Raw genomic sequence first — 22646 nt, forward strand, 5'->3', positions numbered from 1 at the left:
GTTCAGGGCAGGCTGCCCCAAGATGTGCTACTAGTATAGGGATTATTTCGAGCTGAAGACAATAAAGGTTCAAAAGACTCTGAAAGAAACTTTGACCTTCCCCCTCAACTAACTGCCTAAAAGAATTTAAGACAGAAGGCCTGTCCCCGGGACAGGCGATCACCATAGATAACTCTGGGTATGGATAGACTGGGAGGGTCCTTGCTAAGCCCATTCTTATCAAAGCTCTGAAAACCAAGTACAAGTAGAAGTTATCCTTTGTAAGAGACATTTACATTTACAAGGGAAATCTCCATTTGTAGAGGTATTTCCCTCTCTATACCAGAAAGAAGGGGGGATCACCTTATCTCTAGAAACTCTTATCAATGCGAAAGGCAACGACTTAAATCTGCATATTAACCTTACTCTTGTTTACTGTGCTTTTCTGGTAGTCTCCCACAACTGACTCCCCACCCCCAACATCCTCCTTTGTCTTTAGCTGACGATAGTATTTAAGATGAGAACCTCTGCCATTTTGTGGAGTTACTCAGTTTCCCTGCGTCTCGCCCATGTATACATGTTATAAAGCTTTCTTTGATTTTCTCCTGCTGTTCGATCTCATAGCAATTTAATTTATAGCCCAGCCAGAAAGGACCCAGAGTGGGTAGAGGATAGTCTTCCTCCCCCTACAATAACCACCTGGAGGCCACCAGATATAGGAAGAAGAGCCAATAAAAGTTTAATTCCATAGCGACGACTGGGTGCCCACACAGCTTCCCACTGGGATTCAGACATGTAGACTCATTCAGCATGTGAGCTTCTGGAGGAATCCCAAAGTAGACCCCTCATCTCAGGGCAGAGGGCTGAGTCTGGTACTGCCGTGTGGGCCCCATGCCCCTGAGGCCCACTGCAGTTGTAAGGAAGGAACAGGCAGTAGCCTTAAGCTTTGTGGCTGATTTCTTGGGCTCAGAGGCAGTGCAGTAGCAAGATGCAGCAGGAGTAGCAGGCTGAAGTATATGTGGTGTGACTTGCCAGTAGAATCAGCATCTCAAACACACTGGGTGATCAGGGATCAAAAACGAAAATGACAAGGAATGAGGCAAGGCTGGCCAGGACCCTTCCCATTGATGCCATCTGTAAATCTTCTCACAGGAAAGGGATGTAATAATGGAAGGCCCAAGTGGAAGATAAGACATTTGGCAGCTCATCCTTCAAGATCCATATCACATAGTCTCTTTTGTTAAAAGAAACAAAAAAACAGATATTCACAAAGTTCTCAAAAGAGAAGAGAAATTATTATTTTAAAGAGGATGGTGGATCGGTGGGGAAAGGAGAAGGACAAAGAAACTTAACCCCAGAGATAAAAGTACCTGTGACAGCAAACTGCTCACATTTACTCTGATGGGAAAGAGTCAGATGGGCATTGAGGGGAAAATTCTCTAGAAAAGAGGAATAAAGCATGTGAAGAGAAGACAAAGAATGTCTGAAAATTGTGTTTAAAATGAAATGATATGCAATGGTTGTAAAATAAAGAATGAAGGAATGTATGAATGTGTCGAGTTTGGTACAAAATGTCATTATCTTCCATTACTAAAACACATATAAAGATGAGAGGAAAAAAGTGAAAATGTTTAGTACAATCTAAAATATCATAAGTGTAGCTGTACAGTCAGGTCAAGAAGCCACCAAGGTTAATAATGTTATTTAGGGTAAAGCTAAGCTGCTGCAGCAGAGACCCCAAATACAGTGGCTTAAAGCATGTATAAGTCTGTTTCTCTTTCCACATGGCATGAGGTGAGCAGGCTGTGTCACTGGGGCAAATCTGTCAAATGAACCCAGATTTCTTCTAAGCTGTAGCTGCTCCATCCCTCAGACTTATCAAGTGATACCTGCTATTTTTCTCTTAAAGACTCCCTGTTTAGTCCAATAGACTCAGGAGGGGTAAGGGGGAAATCATTAATTTCAACACACATCTGCCAATATCTTTTTATTTATTTAATTTTTTTTTTTTTGTGAGGAAGATTGGCCCTGAGTTAACATCTGCCAATCCTCCTCTTTTTGCTGAGGAAGACTGGCCCTGGGCTAACATCCATGCCCATCTTCCTCCACTTTATATGGGATGCCGCCACAGCATGGCTTGACAAGCGGTGTGTTGGTGTGCGCCCGGGAGCCGAACCGGCCCGCCCCGGGCCGCCACAGCGGAGCGCGCGCACTTAACCACTTGCCCCACCGGGCCAGCCCCTGCCAATATCTTTTTAAAAATAAAATGCTTTTCTATTATCATGTGCTTTAATTGTATTTTCATCAAAACATTGTAGCTGCAGATTTAGATAAGTGAAATAATGGAAAATGTCCCCCATGTAGCCTAATTACTAGTGTCTGGCTAAATGATCAACTAACTCAGCCTTACTCACTGTTGTTAAAAAAAGCAAAATAGAGGGGCTGGCATCCTGGTGTAGTGGTTAAGTTTGGTGCACTCTGCTTCGGCAGCAAGGGATCGCGGGTTTGGATCCCGGGCATGGACCTACAACACTTGTCAGTCATGTTGTGGCGGCGACCCACATATAAAGTGGAGGAAGTCTGGCACAGATGTTAGATCAGGGCTAATCTTCCTCAAGCAAAAAAAAAGAGGAAGATTGGCAACAGATGTTAGCTCAGGGTTAATCTTCCTCAGCAGCAACAAAAAAAAAAAAAGAAAGAGAAATCTGACCTCATTTTTCAATTCAAATAAACTGTTAACACATTTTGAGGAACAGTATAAAAACTACGAGATAAATAATGCAGCAAGTCTTGTAAAACCATTTAACTCAACATTAAAATGCTGTTATGCTAATATAATTAAATTTTTCAGTATGTAAGTTTTTCTCATTTATGCAATATAATATGTAGCTACATTTTTAAGTTATTCATGAAGCAAGGAGGATGCTAAAAGGAATTGTATTCCTTTGGTAACTGTGTGTGCATATGTGTACTGAACTCTGGTGTTTAGGAATAAATAAAAATCATGTATAAAATTAAGAAATAATTCCATTAATTTTGTTAGACATACTGATCAAACTTTTTCAAAGTATTGAATGAAAGAGTAAAGTATAGACTGCTAAAAATTAATTGGTCTGGTATCTAGTATAAATTTATTTTTTTGCTAACATGAAGCAGTATATACTAAATATTTTATAAGATGAAATAAGTTCAAGATTGTAACTGGAGTATTTTACATGCTTGGATAAATATGTTTTAAATACCTTCTTGGATAATACACATCAAATCTAAAAAAATCGTGAAAAATTACCACAGGTTTTAACTGATGAAACCTGAAATTGTGGTTGTCTTGGAAAGCATTCCTGTTCCTGGCCTGCACTGCTTCTGTTGTTCAGTGGTGCTTTTCTCATCAGCTAACTTATTCTAATGACTATTCTTGAGAGCAGTTGAAAAGAATTGCTTATGTTTAAATACATGACCAAAAAAAGCCATTTAGATCCTTAATAGTTCTTACTGATGCTCTGATTGTCGTCACTATCTCCCTCAGGAGCAGTTCATTCTTCTGACAATAAATGAGGAATGGAAAAGGTGAGGTCAGTAAGTGAAAACTGGCATCACTGCCACCCCCCAGTACTTTATAATACATGTATCTGATCTCAGAATGTCCCAGTCCTAATGCCACAATTCACCTTGAGCAGAGCAACGAATAAGACAGGAAAAGGGAGAAAGTTTTAGGATGGGAGTATGTTGCCTTGATTAAGCACCCTGATAAGGGATTCCCCAAAATAATATTTCAAATTACTTCTTTGTTTGGAGCCCTGGGGATTTTTACACCCTAGGACAATGCACCTTACTAAGATTTAGGATGGGTGAGGGGTGTGCTTCTCTTTTGAAAAGTGGGAAGGGTGCTTATATAAGAGAAAGTGCTTGGTTAAGCACTAGCAGGGGAGGCCCACTCAGCACAGCACAAACCCAGCGCACTGTGTGAGATGCTTAAAGCAGGAGCAGGGATAAGCTCTAAGGAGAGGAGATTAAGCCTGTGAAGGTTGTGCTAGGCTAGGGAAGAACTCACAAAGGAGGAAACAGACCTGGACGGATGACTGGATTTGTCCCCGCTGGAGAAGGGCAAAGAACCTCTCCAATATCTGAAACATTTGAAACCACTGGAAGAAAGGATGACGTTTTGGAAATAACACTGCTCAGGGAAGGGTGGATAGGAGATGCATGTGGGAATAGCGGCCAGAAAGAAGGCTGGTTCCCTACTGGCACTCATTTACATTATTCCATTGATTTCCTTGTATTTATTTGCATGTCATTAGCAACAGTCACAAAGCAAAGAACATAGTCCTGAGGCACAGAAGGATTATGTCTTGATTGCCAAGAGCAGTGGTTCTCAGCTTCAACGGTACATTAGACTGGTCTGGGGGAAGACTACTACAGATGGCTGTGACCTCCATCTCAACCACTACCAAATATTCTGATCTGAGCAGTCTGGGGTGGGGTCCAGGCATCAGTAATTATAAAAAGCATCTTTGGTGACTCTAATGTGCATCTGGAGTTGAGACACAGGAGTGGAACATGTTGGGGAAAACCAGGTCAGGGGACGGAAATGTTCCTGGCAATGCTACAAAGAGAGGCCCTTTCAATTTCAGGGCTGCATCATGGCTTTGAGCACTTGGGATGGGGCCTGGGGTAGGAAGTATGCAACCGAAGGGGAAGGTGATTTTGATGAGGGCTGCCGTTTGTGGTTTTGGCCATTGCTCACCTAGGTAATTTTGAAATTATACAATTAAATGCTGACCATAATACCATTTCATTGCTCATCCTGAGTATTCAAAAGGTCTCTCCCCCCGCAAAACTACTATTTATATAGCTAATCTTTTTCTCTCTCTGGTAGCTTGTCTTGTAAAGACACATCGTAACTTTATCTGTATATCTGCTGCTGTGGTTTCCCGGAAGCCCGAAGCCATGCAACAGGATGTGAAAGTGTGCCTTGGTGGACTCCCAAGCATTTTTTCTGCCCATCTGGTTTACCAATGGGGAAGTCTGCACTGCTGTGGAGACAACTTTGGATAGACTTTAAGGCCCTGGGGAATCCTTGGCTAGGGATTCTCATTGACAAATCACAACCACCTCCATCCAGCTCCCACCTTAAAAAGAATGATGGTCTGTCAGTTACTTAAGTATTGAGTTATTTATTAATGAATCCAAAAGGGAAAAAAACTGTCTCCGTCTCTGGTGATTCCATCTGAAATACAAAAATGCCTCAGACAGGCCAGTATAATCCCTGCGTAGGCTCCTGGGTATTTGAGAAAGCTCAAGGATATGGTTGGGCACACGCAATGCCTTCTTGTTGAATAATCCAGGGAAACTAGGTGAATTTTAGTCAGCTTGGTAACAATTAGCAACTTTTACAAGTTTCTGACTTTGTATCATCATTTAAATTGGTTTCCTTTCACTTAAGGGCTGTGGAGAGCTCATCTTCAGCTTATTTCATGAACATACATGAATCAGGTACACAGCAGGAAAGAACACCAAGCCAAATGTACGCATCCATAACTAAGTCGTTGCCAAGCATTTCTGTGTTACCAACCAGATGGCGCAGGAGTTTGCCTGGTCATTCATATTGTCCTACTATTAACCTTTCCAGTAAGAGCTTCTCTAATTGTTTTAGACTTCTTGATTACTAATGACCCTTTATCTCTAATCCAGTCATTTTGAACTGAGAGTTATCAGAATCTTCCATGGAGCCCTTAAAAAGTACAGATGTCCAGGTCTTAACCCAGACCCTCACAACTTGAAACGCTGGGCTTAGAGCTGGTTATGCATACATTTTTAAAACACCTACTGGGGATTGTGAAGTGATCTCCTAGGTAAAAATTTCCTTCCTGATCTATTTAGTTTCCAGATCCATTCATCACTCACCTCTAATTGGGTCAACCTGAATTCCTCATCTCAAATTCACCCTCTACCCAACAAGCCAGTCTTTAATTCTTTAAGGGAGGCAAATACTAACCCAATAAGAGTTTTTAAATATGATGGAAATTTTCAGTGAGGAAGTTTGTGGTTAACCAAAGAAACTACTTATTCTTTGAAATAATAAAAAACAGCGATGCTTTTTCTTTTACAAATTAAGTTTAATTGATAATTCAGCTTCAGAAATAAAAATAACTTCTAAAATGAGAGTATAAACATGTTTATTAAGTGTTTTTCAGAGTTTATTTCCTTTCTTCATTTATTAGCAGATAGTACTGATCCATTCTCTTGCCTGAATGTTATAAAGAAATTAAAATTTCAGGTAGATGAGCTACCTATACCCATCCTAAAACACCACAGATCTCCCTAGTAGCCTCAAAGGCAGAACAACTTCCCAGTTTTTCCTTAATGCTTACGGCTGGAATATAGCACCTGCTTGAAATAAAATGAGTCAGAGTTCATCTAAACACCAACCCAAAAGCAAAAGTGTTCAGCATTAAACCCAAGGACTCTGATACTTCTGGAATTTGCAAACTACAAACTACTTAATAAAACGAAGCAAATTAAGTAAAATTTATAAAGATTGAAGGTTCTAAATGGGCCAATGTAGTCAAAGTATTAAGTTACCAGACAGTTATGAATGGAAAATATCACGTTTCCAGCTGTTGGTGGAAATCTATAAAAATCTGAGGAAACAGACCGTTAAGTAATAGGCACATTACCGCTTTTCTAGTAACACTTTAATCGCTGTTTGCAACTGTTTTTGTTTGTTTATAATTCATTTCCTGATCCTTAAGGACTCAGATATAAAAAGAATTCCTGCTTTATTCTCTACAAGCTGTCAACAAGATGGAAAAACAGAGAGGGGAGTTATAGCGTACGGTAGCACAAGCCAAAAAAATGAATGAATCTTGACGAGATCAAGAAGATGCTGGGAACACATGTGGTGCCCTCTGTGACGGGGCTTCAGATGTGACAGAGCCAGACTGAGAACTTGTTAGGATACACTGTCCTCTCACAGCAGTGAACACACACTGAATGCTAGCAAAAACATCTAGTAATTCCTACTACCCAAAATGAATTCACCCAAAAATATGTAACGGGTCTGCAATGAAAGAACTTACCTCTACTGTTGTTGAGAATTAGTCCCTTCCTACACAACTCCTCCTTACCAGGTCATAAAACTAAAGGCATAAAGGAGAAGTTCTGCCTGGAGAGCCGTAAGGGCACTGGTTTCTGACTTGTCACTTGCTATGAACTATTACTACAGACAACTGTTTATTTAAAACCAGAGCACTTCTTATATATGGTCATCTCTTGAGAACCTGTACTAACAAGCTCTAGAAAAAGCACAGAAACCTAGAATCAATAAATTATCCTAAAAACTCATTTTACCAAGTGCTTTCATCTTCCTCCCTGGCAATTGCACTGACTTCTGTGTTTCCTGAGGTCCCTACATTGGAGGGTAAGTAAGGCATTGAAACCCACTAACTGGACGATGTAGTCCTAAATAATGAAGAGCTGACTATAATCTCTATTTTAATATTTTAAGTACTAAAGATCTTTCAGGTAGTCTGTTTCTATTCCCTGGAAGTTCCATCTCACACTATTCAATTCAACTAAAGAGACCACAGTACCATTTATACTTAAATAAAGCTAATCTTTGGACAATCAAGAAAGTAAAACGCTATATCCCAAATATATTCCCCTAGGGATAATCACATAAGCATATTAGATATGAAGAATATTTTTTACAATATTAAACATTTACCAAATTTTTAATTTTTTTCCCCCTGGTGTCGAACCTTGGGCATTTTGGAATTTCCCATTTTTTACTTTTCTTCTATCCCTAGATCCTCCTAATTTCATACTACTCAAGTAATTTGCTTTGTTTTATCAAAGAAACAAAAAACCTGATACTTCCTTGCATTTAGCTAAGAATTCAGAAATAAAGTAACCTATTTATGAAGCACACTGTGTCTCATACTGTAGAAATTTAGTTTCAGCCATGTTACGCTGCTGGCAATTACTGAGCTACAAAAAATTTTTTCTCTTTCTTAATAAAGCTTGTCAAAGTTTCCAAGAAACAAACTGTGACTTCTGCTTTTATTGTGTTCTGATGGGATCAACAATTACAGAACCTCAGCATCACAGATCACTCTCCCCGTAGAGGGCGGAAGAGAACGCGGTGTAATCCAGGGCGCCGGGCACGCTGCCTGGGCCTGAGTAGGCAGGCATCCTCTTGATGCAGTACTGGGCCTGGTCTGGGGGCAGCTCTCGACGCAGCTCCTCTGCCAGGATGTATGGCTGGAAAAAATACACAAGTGTTTGCAAAATCAATCACAGAAAACACTGAAATGTAAATGGTTTTAATACTTACACATTGCTTGCATTTGTTTAATTGAAAAAAGGATTAAAGGCAGGGAGTCTGATGGGCATAGTAGCAGACAACCAACAACAGGCTGAGTTTTGCTCATAAGAGCATATCTATAAGGTGATTCGTCTTTTCAGCAGAAAATTCCATATGCTTTATAAAGGTAAAGGGAACACTATCATCAATATTTCTCAAACTGAGCCATAATGCAAGTGAAAAATACTATGATCAAAATTTCAGACCAGAAAGACAAAGGGATAGTTGGTTTACATCATACACTGATGAGAACGTAGGGATATTTAACTTAATATAATCAACGTGTTTGTTTTTTTCTAAATGTATGTGATATGTGCTTTTAGAAAATGGAGTCATTTTCCTACTCAGTTTTTAAAAAACGAGAAACATGTTGCCACTGGAGAAAACCTCTTTTTAAAACAAAATAAACTGACGTTTAACATCTTATTTTTTTTTTTTAAATGTCCAACAAGAAATAGGATAATTCTGGTAAAACAGACTGGCTGATAAGAGACAAAATAAATAAATAACAAATATCATATTGTAATTTATAGTGGGGTTTTTTTTGGGGCGTTAGATGAGCCATAATTTATTACCTCCTACGTCAGATGGGCTCTCTCCTCTCCACCCCCATCCCCCTGATAAAAGATTCATTTTAAAACAAACTTATTATTGTTTTTAAGATAGTTTATCTTGTCTGATATTTTAAGGTAATAAACATGGCCCTGCTGGTGTGTTTTAGCATCCTAACTTCCTTTTCCCTCTCAGCTAGAACATGGGGTAAAAGAATCATATCCTCAATTGAATTTATAAATACTGAGATGTTTTTATTGTTTTGGGGTTGAGATTCAAAAATTTTGAAGTTGCAATTAAACTCCTACTTAATTTCTAGGCTACATGTAATGAAAAGCTTGCCAATTTTTGGAATGACTGAATGGCTATATTTGACTTTGCTCCAGTGGCTGGGTGCAAAGTCAAGGTCATTGAACTTTAAGAGAAGATTCCAAGTTCCACAATATCTGAATTGCATGGTTTCTTCTTTCTGAGTCATATCTACCAACCCAGAATGTAAAATGGAGTTGAACCAGTAGAATACACAAAAAATTCTACAAAATACACACTCTTGATTCCTTCTATAAAACTCACTGTGAGGCCCAAGCACAAATGCCAGGAACAGAATGCCTGTGTTTTCTCTGTTCTAGGTACACCATTGTTATGTTCACGGGCCGCTTTCTGAATTCAATGCTGATGTGGTATAAAAAGCACCAGTATCAAAATGGTTTTGACTTGCAATGCTGTTTCTTTTTTTATTAGAACGATGCGGTGGACTATTGCAAAAGCAGAAGGAAATCTGTCAGTGCAGACCTTATCGGAAGCCAGGATTCGGAAGGAGGCAATGACCTGCTCGGCGGTGTCGGTGTCAGCCGTCTCTCTAGTCATGAAGTCGATGAAGGACTGGAAGGTGACAGTGCCCTGTCCATTGGGATCCACCAGGGTCATAATGCGGGCAAATTCGGCTTCACCCTGAGGCGAGGTTGCAAAGAAATATTTACTGCAACCGTACACGACTCTCAGCACGGCCATTCTGCTTTTACCTATTGACAAGCAAGTTCCTCTTTGTCTGGAAACAAATATCCCCTGCGTTTCCCCTCAATCTTTGGAACATATTCCCCTTACGGGTGACTTAACGTTTACTGCCATCCAATGTTATAAACCAGTATGACCTCAATGAAATAATTTAAAAAACAAAGCTGCTGTAGCATCAAGCCAGAAGCTCCTGAATGTCAAAATTCCTTCCCCTCAATGACCCCTGTTGCCTTCAGGCCTTAACACAATTAGGGAAGAGGAATTCCAAGAGGGACAGTTGGGCCTCTTCTCAGACTACAACTGAGAAGAGTAATATTGCTAAATAGAAGGCAGTTCAGAAAATGGCTCTTGTGATTTTTATTTTCAAGGTCTGAGAGGAATAAAAGCAGCTCGTATTCAAAATACACATTCAGGGGTAACACAGAAGGGAGGGTACACTGGCACTCTCACAGCCCACAGGGAAATGTAACATTTTCTTAGCTGATTTATTAATAAAACTGTTTTATCTTCTAAAATATTAGAGGAAAAAGCACTTTAAAATCAGCAGGATACTAAAAGCCATTGGAGTGTACACTTTAAATGAGTGAATTGTATGGTATGTGAATTATATCTCAGTAGAGCTATTAAAAAATCATCAGGAAAGTTTATGTTCTCTTCCTTCACTAGAAAAAAAATCTGACCAATTACTGAATAAAAATGTATGTTCTGGCTCTGTGAAATTATTTTTATATAGTAGCAGGCAAACCTTCAAAAATATCATCCTATATAATGAAAATGACCCAATCCCAAATGGGCTATCATACTTTAAGCCAATCATCTCCTGTAACATAAATCCAAACTCAATAAAATATCAAATCTTAGTAGAATTTTAACCTCTGTCTTACCAAATCATAACCCATGGAAATCAAGCAGGCTCTGAAATCCTCATGATCCATCAGGCCATTCTTCCTCTGCCAACAAAAGAACAGAGAAAGTGAGAATTAGAGGCAAAATAAGCAACTTGACTTGACCAAGTAAACAAAATCCAAGAAGAGAAGGGCCACTCTGAGCTCTGCCAAGGAGATTGTAAAGGTCACCATTGATTTATAGGAAGGATAGAGCCAACACAGGGATGTTACAAAATAACGTCTTAAAAAGGAAAAAGGAGGAAGGAAGGGTAAACACCAGACAAAAATGAAAGGAGACTACACATTCAAGAAAGCGGCAGAAGGAACCACCTAGTACCATCGAAAATGACCTAGTCAGGAGCTAACTACTGCCACCACTGATGACAGAGCATGTTGTAACTGTTCTGAGAAATTATGATGCTCTCATGGCCCCAGGGAGTCCGAATTTGTAAAACTCCCCCAAAGATGACAGCATTCTTAGAATTCAAACAACTGGAAAGTCACCCTACAACCACTCTCAGGCCCTTGGGCCAGAATAGAGTGGCCCCTCCGTGCAGCAAACTTACCCGCCCCTGAAAATCCAGTGAGGGTCTACAGAGAGCAGTGTGCAAGAAGCCCCAAGTGGACGACAGCTTTCACAGCTTAGAAAGGCCAGGTCAGGACAAACAGCGACCCAAACTCTACTGAAACAGAGCTGCCAACACAAAGCCCTGAATGTGATGGGAAGTGCACGGCTGTGCTGAAGATTTTCTTGAGGGTGTTGAGAGGAGAGCTAAGGTTCAAGCATCAATATAAATTTAAAGGTAAGAAAACACTTTTATTATTGGCCAACATAATTACTAAATAGAAGGTTAATTTTCTGGTGTTTTCCTTCGCCCATGAAAGGGCCAGTCCAAAAAGTTAACATCAGAAGTTCTTTTTCTCTGTGAACGGAAACTGTGTGTGTCTGTATTCACACCTGTGTGCTGAGCCCTCAGTCACCACCCCTGCCCTCTCAGCCAGTCTCTAAAGCGATGCTTCCCTCCTTCAGACACTCTTTCTTCTTCACTGACTTCTCTTAGTGTTCCTTCTCTGGCTCTTCTGCCGCATTTAAATGTAAATTCCCTAAGATCTGGGCCCCACTCTCTTCGTACTCTCCAGACTCTATTGCTGGAAATGATCATTATGTGGTGACTCCCACAGGTTTCGGTCATAAACCCTAGACCTGGATTCCTACCTGCCCAGCGGACCTCTCTGCTGCAATGGCTCACTCCAATTCAACAGCACCCCTTCTCTCGTGTTCTCAAGGCTTGGAATCTCCACGTCATTTTTAATCTTTCCCTCTCCCTTAGCCCCCAAATCCTGTTGTTGAGGGCTGTGACATCTCTGTCTCAATTCATCTCAGCTTTGTCCTCTTTTCTTCACTCCCACCACTCCTGTCCCTCAGCCCAGAGGTTCATGTTCCTCTCCCTCACCTCCAAGAGGCTCCTGTCTGACCCTCCACTCACTTTGTCTCCTCTCTTCCATCCCTGCAGTCCATCGTACTCACAGCTGCCAGGCACATTCTTCTGAAGCAAAGCTCCAATCATGTTACACCTATGCTCTCACAGCTTCAGTAAGAATCCCTCAGGTGACATCCTCTGTGCCCCCTGCCGTTCCTATCTTTGCTATTTAATGAGAAGATGAAGCAGGGCCGGCCCGGTGGCGTAGCGGTTAAGTGCGTGCGCTCCGCTGCTGGCGGCCCGGGTTCGGATCCCAGGCGCACACCAACGTATCGCTTCTCCTGCCATGCTGAGGCCGTGTCCCACATACAGCAACTAGAAGGATGTGCAACTATGACATGCAACTATCTGCTGGGGCTTTGGGGGAAAAAATAAATAAATAAATAAAATTAAAAAAAGATGAAGCAAAGTGGATCTATATCCTTGACACCTCTCCCTACTACCTGAGCAAATTTCATTTCCCCTCAAGACATATAATCCTTAATATTTAATTTAAACAAACTTTTAAACTTGGCAGGGTCTGCGTCATCCTCCTTCGGACTTTTGTTGCAAAAGATAGTCTCATTGTCTTGGTTTCAAATAAATGTGTTTTTTTCCTAAGAGGTGGCCCAAATGAGTGAGAGACGTCCTCCAACAAGCCCAGATGGATTTGTGCAGGACAATGATCAATTATTTCCCTCCACAGGAGAAAAATGACTTGAACTTCAATGAATGAAGTCAGGTCAGTATTACAACATTTCTGCACAAATAAGTTAGCTGAAACCATGCTAACTTCAATATCCATCTCTGTATTTAATTCTTTACTTATGCTTCAGCTCCCTGATCAGAAGTCTATTGTCTGAATTCTTTAATGGGCCCAAATCTGGCTGGCCTAGCCCAGAGGCTTTTTAAGAACCATTTACTGATATCTGTAAATCATAAATAGGGTCCTGTACAAGATAATGGAATATTCCTTTTTAGGGATCTTTAACAAATGGAACGTGGCCTTAAAATTCACTTTTAGGGCTGGCCCCGTGGCTTAGCGGTTAAGTGCACGCACTCCGCTGCTGGCGGCCTGGGTTCGATCCCGGGCGTGCACGAACGCCCTGCCTCTCTGGCCATGCTGAGGCCGCGTCCCACGTGCGGCAGCTGGAAGGATGTGCAGCTATGACCTACAACTATCTGCTGGGGCTTTGGGGGAAAAAATAAATAAATAAAAATTTAAAAAATTCACTTTTAGCCATATGATAAGCAAACTGGGAATTTTCTCATACAGGTTTTACTCAATATTATTCAAATCAAAATACTAGATAATATTTTAAAAGCAGCACTTAACTTTTTATATGCCTTTACTAACCATTTTCATAGTGGTACATCTTCCTTAGAACATTTCATGAGTCTATTTTATTAATTAAAAAAGAAAATTAGGTTTTATATGTCAAAAGAGTAGGTTAAATTTTCATCAGGAGCTTTGCCTAAATAGTTACTTAGGAAAAGTACATCAGAGTTTTGTATTTAAGTCTTTAGAAAATGATCTAAATCAAACAACCACATTTTGTTAAGGAAACACTTTCACTTAGAACAAACCTAGCTTTGCTATCAACTACAAAGGCATTCATTAAGTGATCTAAATAAAACAACACACAACCCTAGACTTCATGTCACCTTGAGCAACATCAGAGCTTAGCACACTTCACTTTGGTGGCTGTTTTCCTTTTGCATTAATCATCCTGTTTCCCTGTAACCTTTATAGGGCATTAAGACTTAAACTAATAGCATGAATATTATTTCAGATACATTTTTTAATGTCCCCAGTATCGCCTTTCAAATAACTAGAGGGAGTGAGGTACCCTGTCAAAGTGGTTGAAGGAGGCTCTGAACTCATTCATCTGCTCCTGGGTGATGCCCTTTGCATCTCTCGTCAGGATCTGGGTCTCCACTTCATTGATGGTTCTGGCAATGGTTGTCAGCAGCAACTCCCATCCAACACGAATGTGCTACCAAGGAGAAAAGGAAATGATCAGCTCTAGGTTTTTCCAGCATGTCAGTCTTGCCTCCTCCTTTTTTTTTTATCAGGAGAGTCGACCCAAAGGGAGATAAGTAGGGCTTACTATAGACTTCCCTATACTTTTTTTATCCTACTTTTCCAGTTTTTGCAAGATTCTGTAGTGGGAAGTATTCGGAAGTAAGACCAGGGTTTTAACAGTGACAACTGGCACTCTGTGAATAAAATATACAATGTAGAGTCTATTTGTCACTAGAAGTATCTTTCCATATATCAAGTAGCAGGATGGGCGCTGGATTATACTCGCTGGCTCCCAGGGAGATCACATTGGGCCACATTGGTAGAAATGTAACAGTCCAATTTCTGGTACTCTCTCCGAAGCAGTGCGATGAATTCCCTGTCATGATAATAATGCTGCTGCTGCTAACTAACAATAATATAGTGCTTGATATAATTCCAAAGCTTTTTCACATACAGTGACAGGAAAGGCTTAAAGATCCCTCACTTTCATACTTGTAGAACTTAAGGAACAAACAGAGACAAGTGCAGGAAGAGAATACCCTGGGAAGGTGAAATGGTCACAATTAGAAACAGGAGAATCACAGGCCTGTCTGGCCGCTGTACCTCCATGGTGTAATTAGTGTGCTTGTTGTCAAAGACCAGGGCCTCCTGGATGAGCTGATGATCGCCTTCCAGCTTGTCGATGTTGTTCTTGTAGTTAATGATGTTGTGTTCATACTGCTTCAGCTGATTCATCTGGTCTTCCAGGGCTCCTGTGATCTGGATGGAGCTCCGGGCAATTTCCTGATGGAGGCAAGAAGAGGGCAAGAAAACAAGGTGAGTCGGCCCCTAAGGTAACTGTGGAAGTCACCCCTCCCAATTCTGCTTGAGATGCTACGCCGGCGTCAGGCAGCAGCCAACATCACTTGATTTTCTCAGATTAAGTGGGAAACAGGCAGTAACAGAATGAAACAAGCTCTGGTTCTAGTCCACCTAGAGAATGGAAAAAAAAAAATCAACCAAGATCCAAAAAAGCAAAGCAAGAGGGGTAAGAAATGAGTCAATTCAGCCTTTTTCCAGTGAAGGTGGAAGCCTCTCGTGGTTGGAGCTGCCCTGTCCTGGAGGCGGCTGGGGATGCGCTGCGCAAGTGGGGCTGCCAGGCAGAGGTAAGACCACTGGGGTCAAAAGAATTCATATTTTTAGATGTTCTCCTCTTTAAGAAAAAAGTTAACATTTTATCACCAAAAGGAAGGTTGGGAGAAAAATAAGTGGGCCAATAAATAAATGTCTCTTGGCTGTTCTTGGTGATAAAATGAACCCAGAAATCGGTATCAAAGATCACTTTTCCTTAAATGCTCTGAAAATTCAAAGTTTTGTGACGCTTCACATGTCCTCTTTAGGGATGGATGGTTTAAAATCTAGGTCCTGCAGAGGCTAAAAACTGAGGAAGAGCCCATTATCGTTGTTAATGACAAAATGAAGATGGCAACAAGAAGAGCCTCAAGGAGCACAGCCCAGAGTGACATGGAATGGTGCTCTTACAGCACGGAGCAGGGCAGCCAGAAGCCACAGCATAAGAGGCGTGTTGTTGGGTCAGCTCAGGGTCTAATTTCAAAGCTTGTGAAAAGCTCTCTGAAGGGCGCCGACCTACCTCCATCTTGTTCTGGATCCAGGGCCCGATGGCATTGGCCTGTGCAGCAAACTGGCGCCGCAGGCGTTCATTGGCATGCTGACGCGCCAGCTCCTCCTGCAGGGACTGATCCCGGATGGGCACGAGCTGCTTCACCTGTTGGGGCCCAAGGGCAACAAGAGTTAGAGGACAGCTTTGGTCCCAATAGGAGTGACGAAGAGATGAGGGTGGGAGAGGAGAGGGAGGGGAAGAGGAGGAAGGGGAGTGGGAGTCCCTACTCTAGGGACCAAAGGGAGAGCTCATTCTAGCCTTGACTGCCACCCAGTGCCACTGAGTGCCTGTTGGAAGACTAAGTCAGTCTGCATTAGGGACTCTTGACTGTTCCTCCAGACAGGGACTCTCGGCCTGAAGCACTAACCCCATGGGGGCCAGGTCCAGAGTGCAGAGGATCTGTGAACTTCAATGAGAGAAAACAACATCTTTATTTTCACTATCTCTAATTGAAAGTTAGCATTTCCTTCGATTATGAATGTGGGCAGCAAATCCACAGTAGTATTTAGCAGTACTGTGACTCACAATAGAAACCACAGACATTCTCATATAACATTAGTTACTGCCTGCCTCTCAAAATAGCATGTACACTCATCACTACTTCAAAATTATTAGACCTGCTGTTAGATCTTGGTTTTAAATGTGTTAGTCAAGAAGCACATACATTACTATAGCCCAACTTTAAAAACATATTTTAATAATTGTATTTTAACATAATTTGTTTCTTTTGTAACTTTAAGTATTTTTTATGAGTTTACAAATATTATTATCAGAAGGGATCCATGGGCTTAGCCAGACTGCCAAAGAGATCCAAGACACAAAGAACTCAAGAACCCCTGCGAGGCTCATGAGCTCAATCTCTCCACGCACTGTTGGCCCACAGGAACATAGTGCACCTGCCCACATGTCTTCTGTTCCATCTGTACCCTGTGATTGCCATTTTAACACTATGCCTCAGTTCTCTTTGAATGATTAGACAAAAGAGCTACTTCAGAAGTCTTTTCTGTGTCTTCTGCAAAACTGCTGCTAAAGACGTTATTATTCAGTGTTCCTTTTACAAAAATCCGCGTGGCCAGTCTGCGTTATAATTCAGTGATGGGAGGAAAGTTTGTCTCATTTCTCATTTTTTCCCAACAAAACCACTTATCTCAATGTGTTTCCCTTTTCCCTTTGGCCGTCAGAAGACCAGAGCTAAATGTAGTAACTAACTGCTGTCCCTCAGATGGACACTCTCCTTCTTCTCATACCCGTTTTTTTCCCTCTTTTGCATTGTTTATAACTAAACAATCGTTCCATGTGTGTTTTTATAGCAAGCCACCTCCAATCCCCATGGTGGACTTATTCGTAAAGGACTATGTGTTAGCATACTGAGATGACTATGTTATAATGTAAACCATGAAAATAAATTGTTTTAAGAATGATACAAAAAGGCTCAAATGATCCCATTTTGACTATAATTAAATCTGTGGGCAGCTTCCCAAAATTTAAAGGGCAGCAAGTTCACAGGAGTACTTTAGTTCCCCAGATAGTTTTCTAAGCAATTTTTTTGCCTTTAAAATCCACATACATCTGGGACACGTCTATCCCCTATTTTAAAAATTCTTTAATCAAGTACTATAGGCAAGCTGATTCCATCAAATTTTCAGCTGGGGTTTTAAAATTAGCTTGCCTTATGGTATTAGGTTCATAACGTGTATTGATTTTGCCAACATTTATAAGATTTTCCTTAAGGAAAATCATTTCTACTTTCTTTCCTTACAAATCACAGAAGCTGAGTGGCATTTAAAAGTTTAACATATTTCATCTGTTAAAAACAAAACAACAGTCCCAAAATGGAGTCACTTATGCCAAGCCCCACATCACCAAACCAAGACTTAGTTACAGTTTTGGCTCTCCCAGAAATGGAATCTTAAACCAGTCAATCAGGAATCACCTGATTGGCACTAGTGAGGTCACCTGCCTGATAGGCCCCTGCCATCCCCTAAAGGAAAGTGACCTTGCAATAACCAACCCATTTTTTTTTGCCTAGTATAGCTTCCTTGTTCCTGCTCCCTTCTGGCTATAAAAGTCTTTCATTTTGTACAGCTCCTCAGAGCTTCTATCTGCTAGGTTAGATGCTGCCCGATTCGAATCCATTTTTGCTCTTATAAATAAACTGTCAAAATTTTTAACGTGCCCCTTGGTTTCTTTTAACACGCCTGTAAAATATGAGGTGAATGAAAACCCTGACCATAATGCAAAATCAGGCAGTCACTCTAATATCCCAAGGTTCTTACCTCTTCCCTCACCTCGGCTTCAAGAATGCCCCCCTCATCCCACACCCAATCCTCAGTCACCCACCTTGTCCCACTTGGTCCGAAGTTCGTCCATGGTAACAGTGCTGTAGGGATTGCTCGAGCTGATTCTGATGCTGTAGCTCTGAATCACCTTCTCCACCTCGTTCTGGATGGCCATGATGGACTGCCGCTCACCATCCGCCTCTGGCAGCGTTGCCTTGAACTGCTCGTGGGCAGTGATCAAACTCTACCAGAAAGACAAGGAGAGAAAACCCGATCTTACTCTAGTGTGAATTTTATAGGCTTCGATGTTCCCTTCTGCACACATGCAAATGCCTTTACAACAGCAGGAATCTCTGGAGGAAAACAAATTCTGGACGTTTTGGAGAAGCTATTTGGCACACAAAGTCAAGTTCCTTGAAAATGGAAAAAAGATATCATGATGACTATTTAATTGATGGCTATTAATCCAAAGTCTTCAAAAAAACTGTTTTACTTATTCATTTATTTTATTTATTTATTTTTTGCTGAGGAAGATCTGCCCTAGGCTAACATCTGTGCCAATCTTCCTCTATTTTGCATGTGGGTAGCTGCCACAGCATGGCTGCTGACGAGTGGTCCACGCCCAGGAACTGAACCCAGGCCTCTGAAGCAGAGAATGCCAAACTTAACCACTAGGCCACGGGGCCGGCCCCAATTGTTTTATTTAAAAAAATCGTATCTGCTTTCATTATTTTTGATCCCCACCTATTTAGATCTTCCTCTCTACTGACAAAGACAACGTAACTTAGCTGCCCTTTCTAATGACCAGTCTCACCTTTGTTGTCCAACAAAAGCACCTAACATTTACTGCCTTTCTACCTAAAGACCACCAGGAGGTACATCCCTAATCCTGAAAAAGAAAAGGCCTCAGAAACCAACTCTTTCCCTAACGTTTTCTAAAACCTCCATTTATCAAACCTATCCTTTGGCCCTAACATATAAGACAGCAGCCCCTTCAGTTCAGCTGTGCCACATCGACCACCTTCCAGTGCGAAGCTAACATTCACTGTAGGTGCTGCAAAGATCAGCTGCCAGCACACCTTTCAGTAAACAAACTACTTCATGCATCAGGTGTGGCTTCCAAGGCATACTCAGAAGTCTCACTTATTCCAAATATAAACGATTTTAGGTTGCTAACCTCTGTTTAAGAGTGCATGCAAGAAACACAATCCTGTTTCAGAAGACAAATGCAATGTTCAACGAAGTAATTTCTTTCCCCTTACACCCAAGTGCAAACCCTTCTCGAACACTCCTTGGCAGGAAGATGTGGATTCTAATCCCAACCTTCAGTATTTCCTTTATATTTTGATTCTTTTTGATGACCTATTTTTACTGAAAAAAGAATTAAAAAGTATCTTCTCTTTATATTCTATTATACATCAAATTCACTGTACAATTGTCTCTAAATAAATTGGTCCTGGCTATTTGAGGGTAACCCTCCGCCCTAACATGACCACTTAGAAGTCTTGTTTACAACTTTGAAGTTCCAGAAGAAATCAGAAGCAGAACATTTTGGATTGTAGGAGGCAGAAGGTGCTGATTTTGTGGTTTATTACGCTTTATGATCTGGCAAAACTCTGTAGATCTTCATAAACAGTAATATGCACACATTTTGCGAAGTAGTTAACTTTAGCAGCCAATAAACTGATAACTTTCCATGAACAACTCCAAGAGCATATATGTCTATTTTGCTCAATAATTCCACATTCTTTTTTAAAGAACAGACCCTTTTAAATGTATTCACCATTATCTGATTGATGTTAATTTAGTTGCAGCAAAGAGCAGTATACACATTTTTAACCTAAAGGTCAAAGAGTAATTTGAGCTTTCTAGCTACATTTTTCTTAGTAAAAAAATGAAACACAACAAAAAACCCTATAAGTTTTTAACATTACAATTCATTTCCAATGCAGTAAGAGTACAGAGGTGGGGTTCAATTACCTGGATTTCCTCAATGCTATGGACAATAAACATGTCTTGCAGGTCCTCCATGGCACCTTCCATCCAGTTGTTGAAAGGAGCAGCCCTCTTGGCAAACTCCAGGTGAAGCTGATCAATGGTTTCTAGCAATTTCTCAGTTCTCTGAAGATTAAACAGAAGCAAGCATTATCATAAATTAAATAATAAAAAAGTATCTGAAAATGTAAATATGCATTCCAAAGCAATAAGCTATTATCTGACATTTTGTTAATCGCAATGCTCTCATCATGAGCATGTGCATACAAATGATTAACCGATGTTCAAATGATTAGGCTGAGCCCTGCAGGTCTCTTAAGTGCCGTCTGAATCAAAGGAAAATTTAATAACATCTAGAGTAGCCTTGTTCTGATAGTACATTAGGTACTCTTATTACGTGCTACTTTTTTGAAAATTTGAGACTCCACATACGATATATAGTAACTTGCTTTCCGCTACAGCAGTACTTTACAAGCTAGAAGACCTGATTCCCGAACCATGCTGGATAACAGAAAATTCAGGGCTTCCTCCTCATTTTATAGTCACTCAGTGTGCAGAGCATATGCATGCCCTTCCCAAAAATCACCCACCTAGTGAAGACAGAGAAACTACAGTTGAATGTTCTCAAATCCTTGTCCAGGATTTAACACAGAGATCCTCTTCGCCTTTCTGGGCATGTGAAAGCACAGGGCTTCAAGCCACAGAGGTTACTATGCTTGTTTCATATGGCAGAGATGATGGGGAGCAGACAGGGAAAGCAGCCGTATCTGGAAGTCTTCCATAATTAGATTCTTTTTTTTTCTCCTGTTCTAAAATATTTGAGCTGTCTCTGTTACATGCCTGGTCCTTCCTCTCTCTCAATATTTCTTTCTTTAGGTAGATATGGAACAGCCAGTTGGCATCTAGGAAGCTTGATAGCACGTATTTTTAAAGTCTCATCAGAATCAGGATGAAAAGACTCAGAAAACTGATCAAGTGATTCTTTCCTTCACATTGTTTGAGTCTTCCGTGGTGAAAGATAATTAGGAACAGTTAAATACCAGCCACTTACTGCTGTTTATCCAAGCCTGCTACTTGGATAAGGCCGAATTCATCCTGATTCTCTTTCATACCAATTTTTCCTTATTTCGACATTTGTTGCCATTTTCCCTTTGCACATCTCAAGTTAAGTCCTTCTTGATTTCCTGACTCAGTCACAGCTCAATTTACTCTTATATAAGGGCTTCTGGAAATTCACTGTAATCACTACTTGATACAAAATGGGTTTACACCATAATCTCATTACCCCTAGATTTTTAATTCAAAAGTACGCTTCATTGCTGTATGGATAAATTATAGTACAAAGCTACCAACTTTCCATTTCCCTCTTTCTTCTACTCTTCATATTCTCTTTAGAGACTCCTTTGACGAGACAATCTGTTTTGTTTTATACACATAATGCCACAGGAAAAAAAACAGGAAATTAATAACAGTGACTTAATTAAAGAGACTCTATTAAAAGATTTCACATCAACAGGTGGCTAAAGACTTTACCTCCAGAGCCTCTCTCCTCTTCTGAGTGAGCGTTCCCAATCTGTCCCACTGGTCACAGATTTTCTGGCACCGATCATTGACATTCACAGCATCATGATAGTCCAGTTCACTATTAGAAATGAAAACAGAGATTAACTTTCCCAGATAATATGAGGAAAAATGGACATGAGCTCGAAATAAACAGATAGTGTTTTTTTTAAATAAAAGATCTGATCGAGATTTGGCGGGGTATTTCAGGGTTTCATTAATGGTCACCATAGCAAGTATGATCGCAATTCTCTGATAGATTATGAGAAAAATTAATAAAACTCTTGCTGGTCAACAGATTCTAAACAGAGACACATGCTATCTTCTCAGTGCCTCAGGCTAACTTTATTCTCCCTTCGTTGTTTTCTTGGCCAGGCCCCAAAAGAGCATTATTTCTAAGTGGCAATGTACCTGTAAATGAAGCCAACTATCTGACCTGGAGGACAGTCCTGTGGGCTGTGCTGAAGCCACAGTGACTAGAACATCAAATGAGTCAAGGGGGAGGGAGGTATCAGCTTGCACCCTCATTGTGTCCTTGGCTCCTCTTGAAGGACACAGTGCCTTATGGCTGGGTGGAGCATCATGTCCAGAAGGGGCACTGTGACTTTGTCTAGCACTGGAGGAACTTCTAAAGCCTGGAAGAACAGTCCTTCCTCTTCTGGACAAAGACGTTCTGACTTGTCTAATGCCATTAGTGTGACAAGCAAAAGCAAAACGATTTCTTACTGAAGAATTACTATTCCTCCCTAGCCCGGTCTGTACATACTAATGGGATCTTTGAGAGGTGAAGTAATTTGAACTTACCATTCAAGCAAATTCTCATCTAAAAGGTTAACCTAGTATCTCCAGGCATAAAAAAAGTTTGAATC

General features: G+C 40.7%; 1 protein-coding gene across 2 annotated transcripts in view; it reads right to left on the reverse strand.

The window, feature by feature from the left end:
- Window positions 1-7730: 7730 nt before the first annotated feature.
- ACTN2 (actinin alpha 2) overlaps window positions 7731-22646 on the reverse strand; it is a 66080-nt gene continuing 51164 nt past the window's right edge. For both annotated transcript variants that reach the window (XM_058542959.1, XM_058542960.1), the window contains exons 13-21: window positions 21751-21859; window positions 20203-20343; window positions 18284-18466; window positions 15914-16048; window positions 14887-15066; window positions 14108-14254; window positions 10795-10860; window positions 9689-9847; window positions 7731-8241 (exon numbers count right to left, since the gene is read on the reverse strand). In XM_058542959.1, the coding sequence (XP_058398942.1) occupies window positions 8083-8241; window positions 9689-9847; window positions 10795-10860; window positions 14108-14254; window positions 14887-15066; window positions 15914-16048; window positions 18284-18466; window positions 20203-20343; window positions 21751-21859 (1279 nt within the window). In that variant the 3' untranslated portion in view covers window positions 7731-8082. The remainder of the gene's footprint in view (window positions 8242-9688; window positions 9848-10794; window positions 10861-14107; window positions 14255-14886; window positions 15067-15913; window positions 16049-18283; window positions 18467-20202; window positions 20344-21750; window positions 21860-22646) is intronic.

The sequence above is a fragment of the Diceros bicornis genome, chromosome 6 (assembly GCF_020826845.1).
Source record: "Diceros bicornis minor isolate mBicDic1 chromosome 6, mDicBic1.mat.cur, whole genome shotgun sequence".
NCBI classification, from domain to species: Eukaryota; Metazoa; Chordata; class Mammalia; order Perissodactyla; family Rhinocerotidae; genus Diceros; species Diceros bicornis.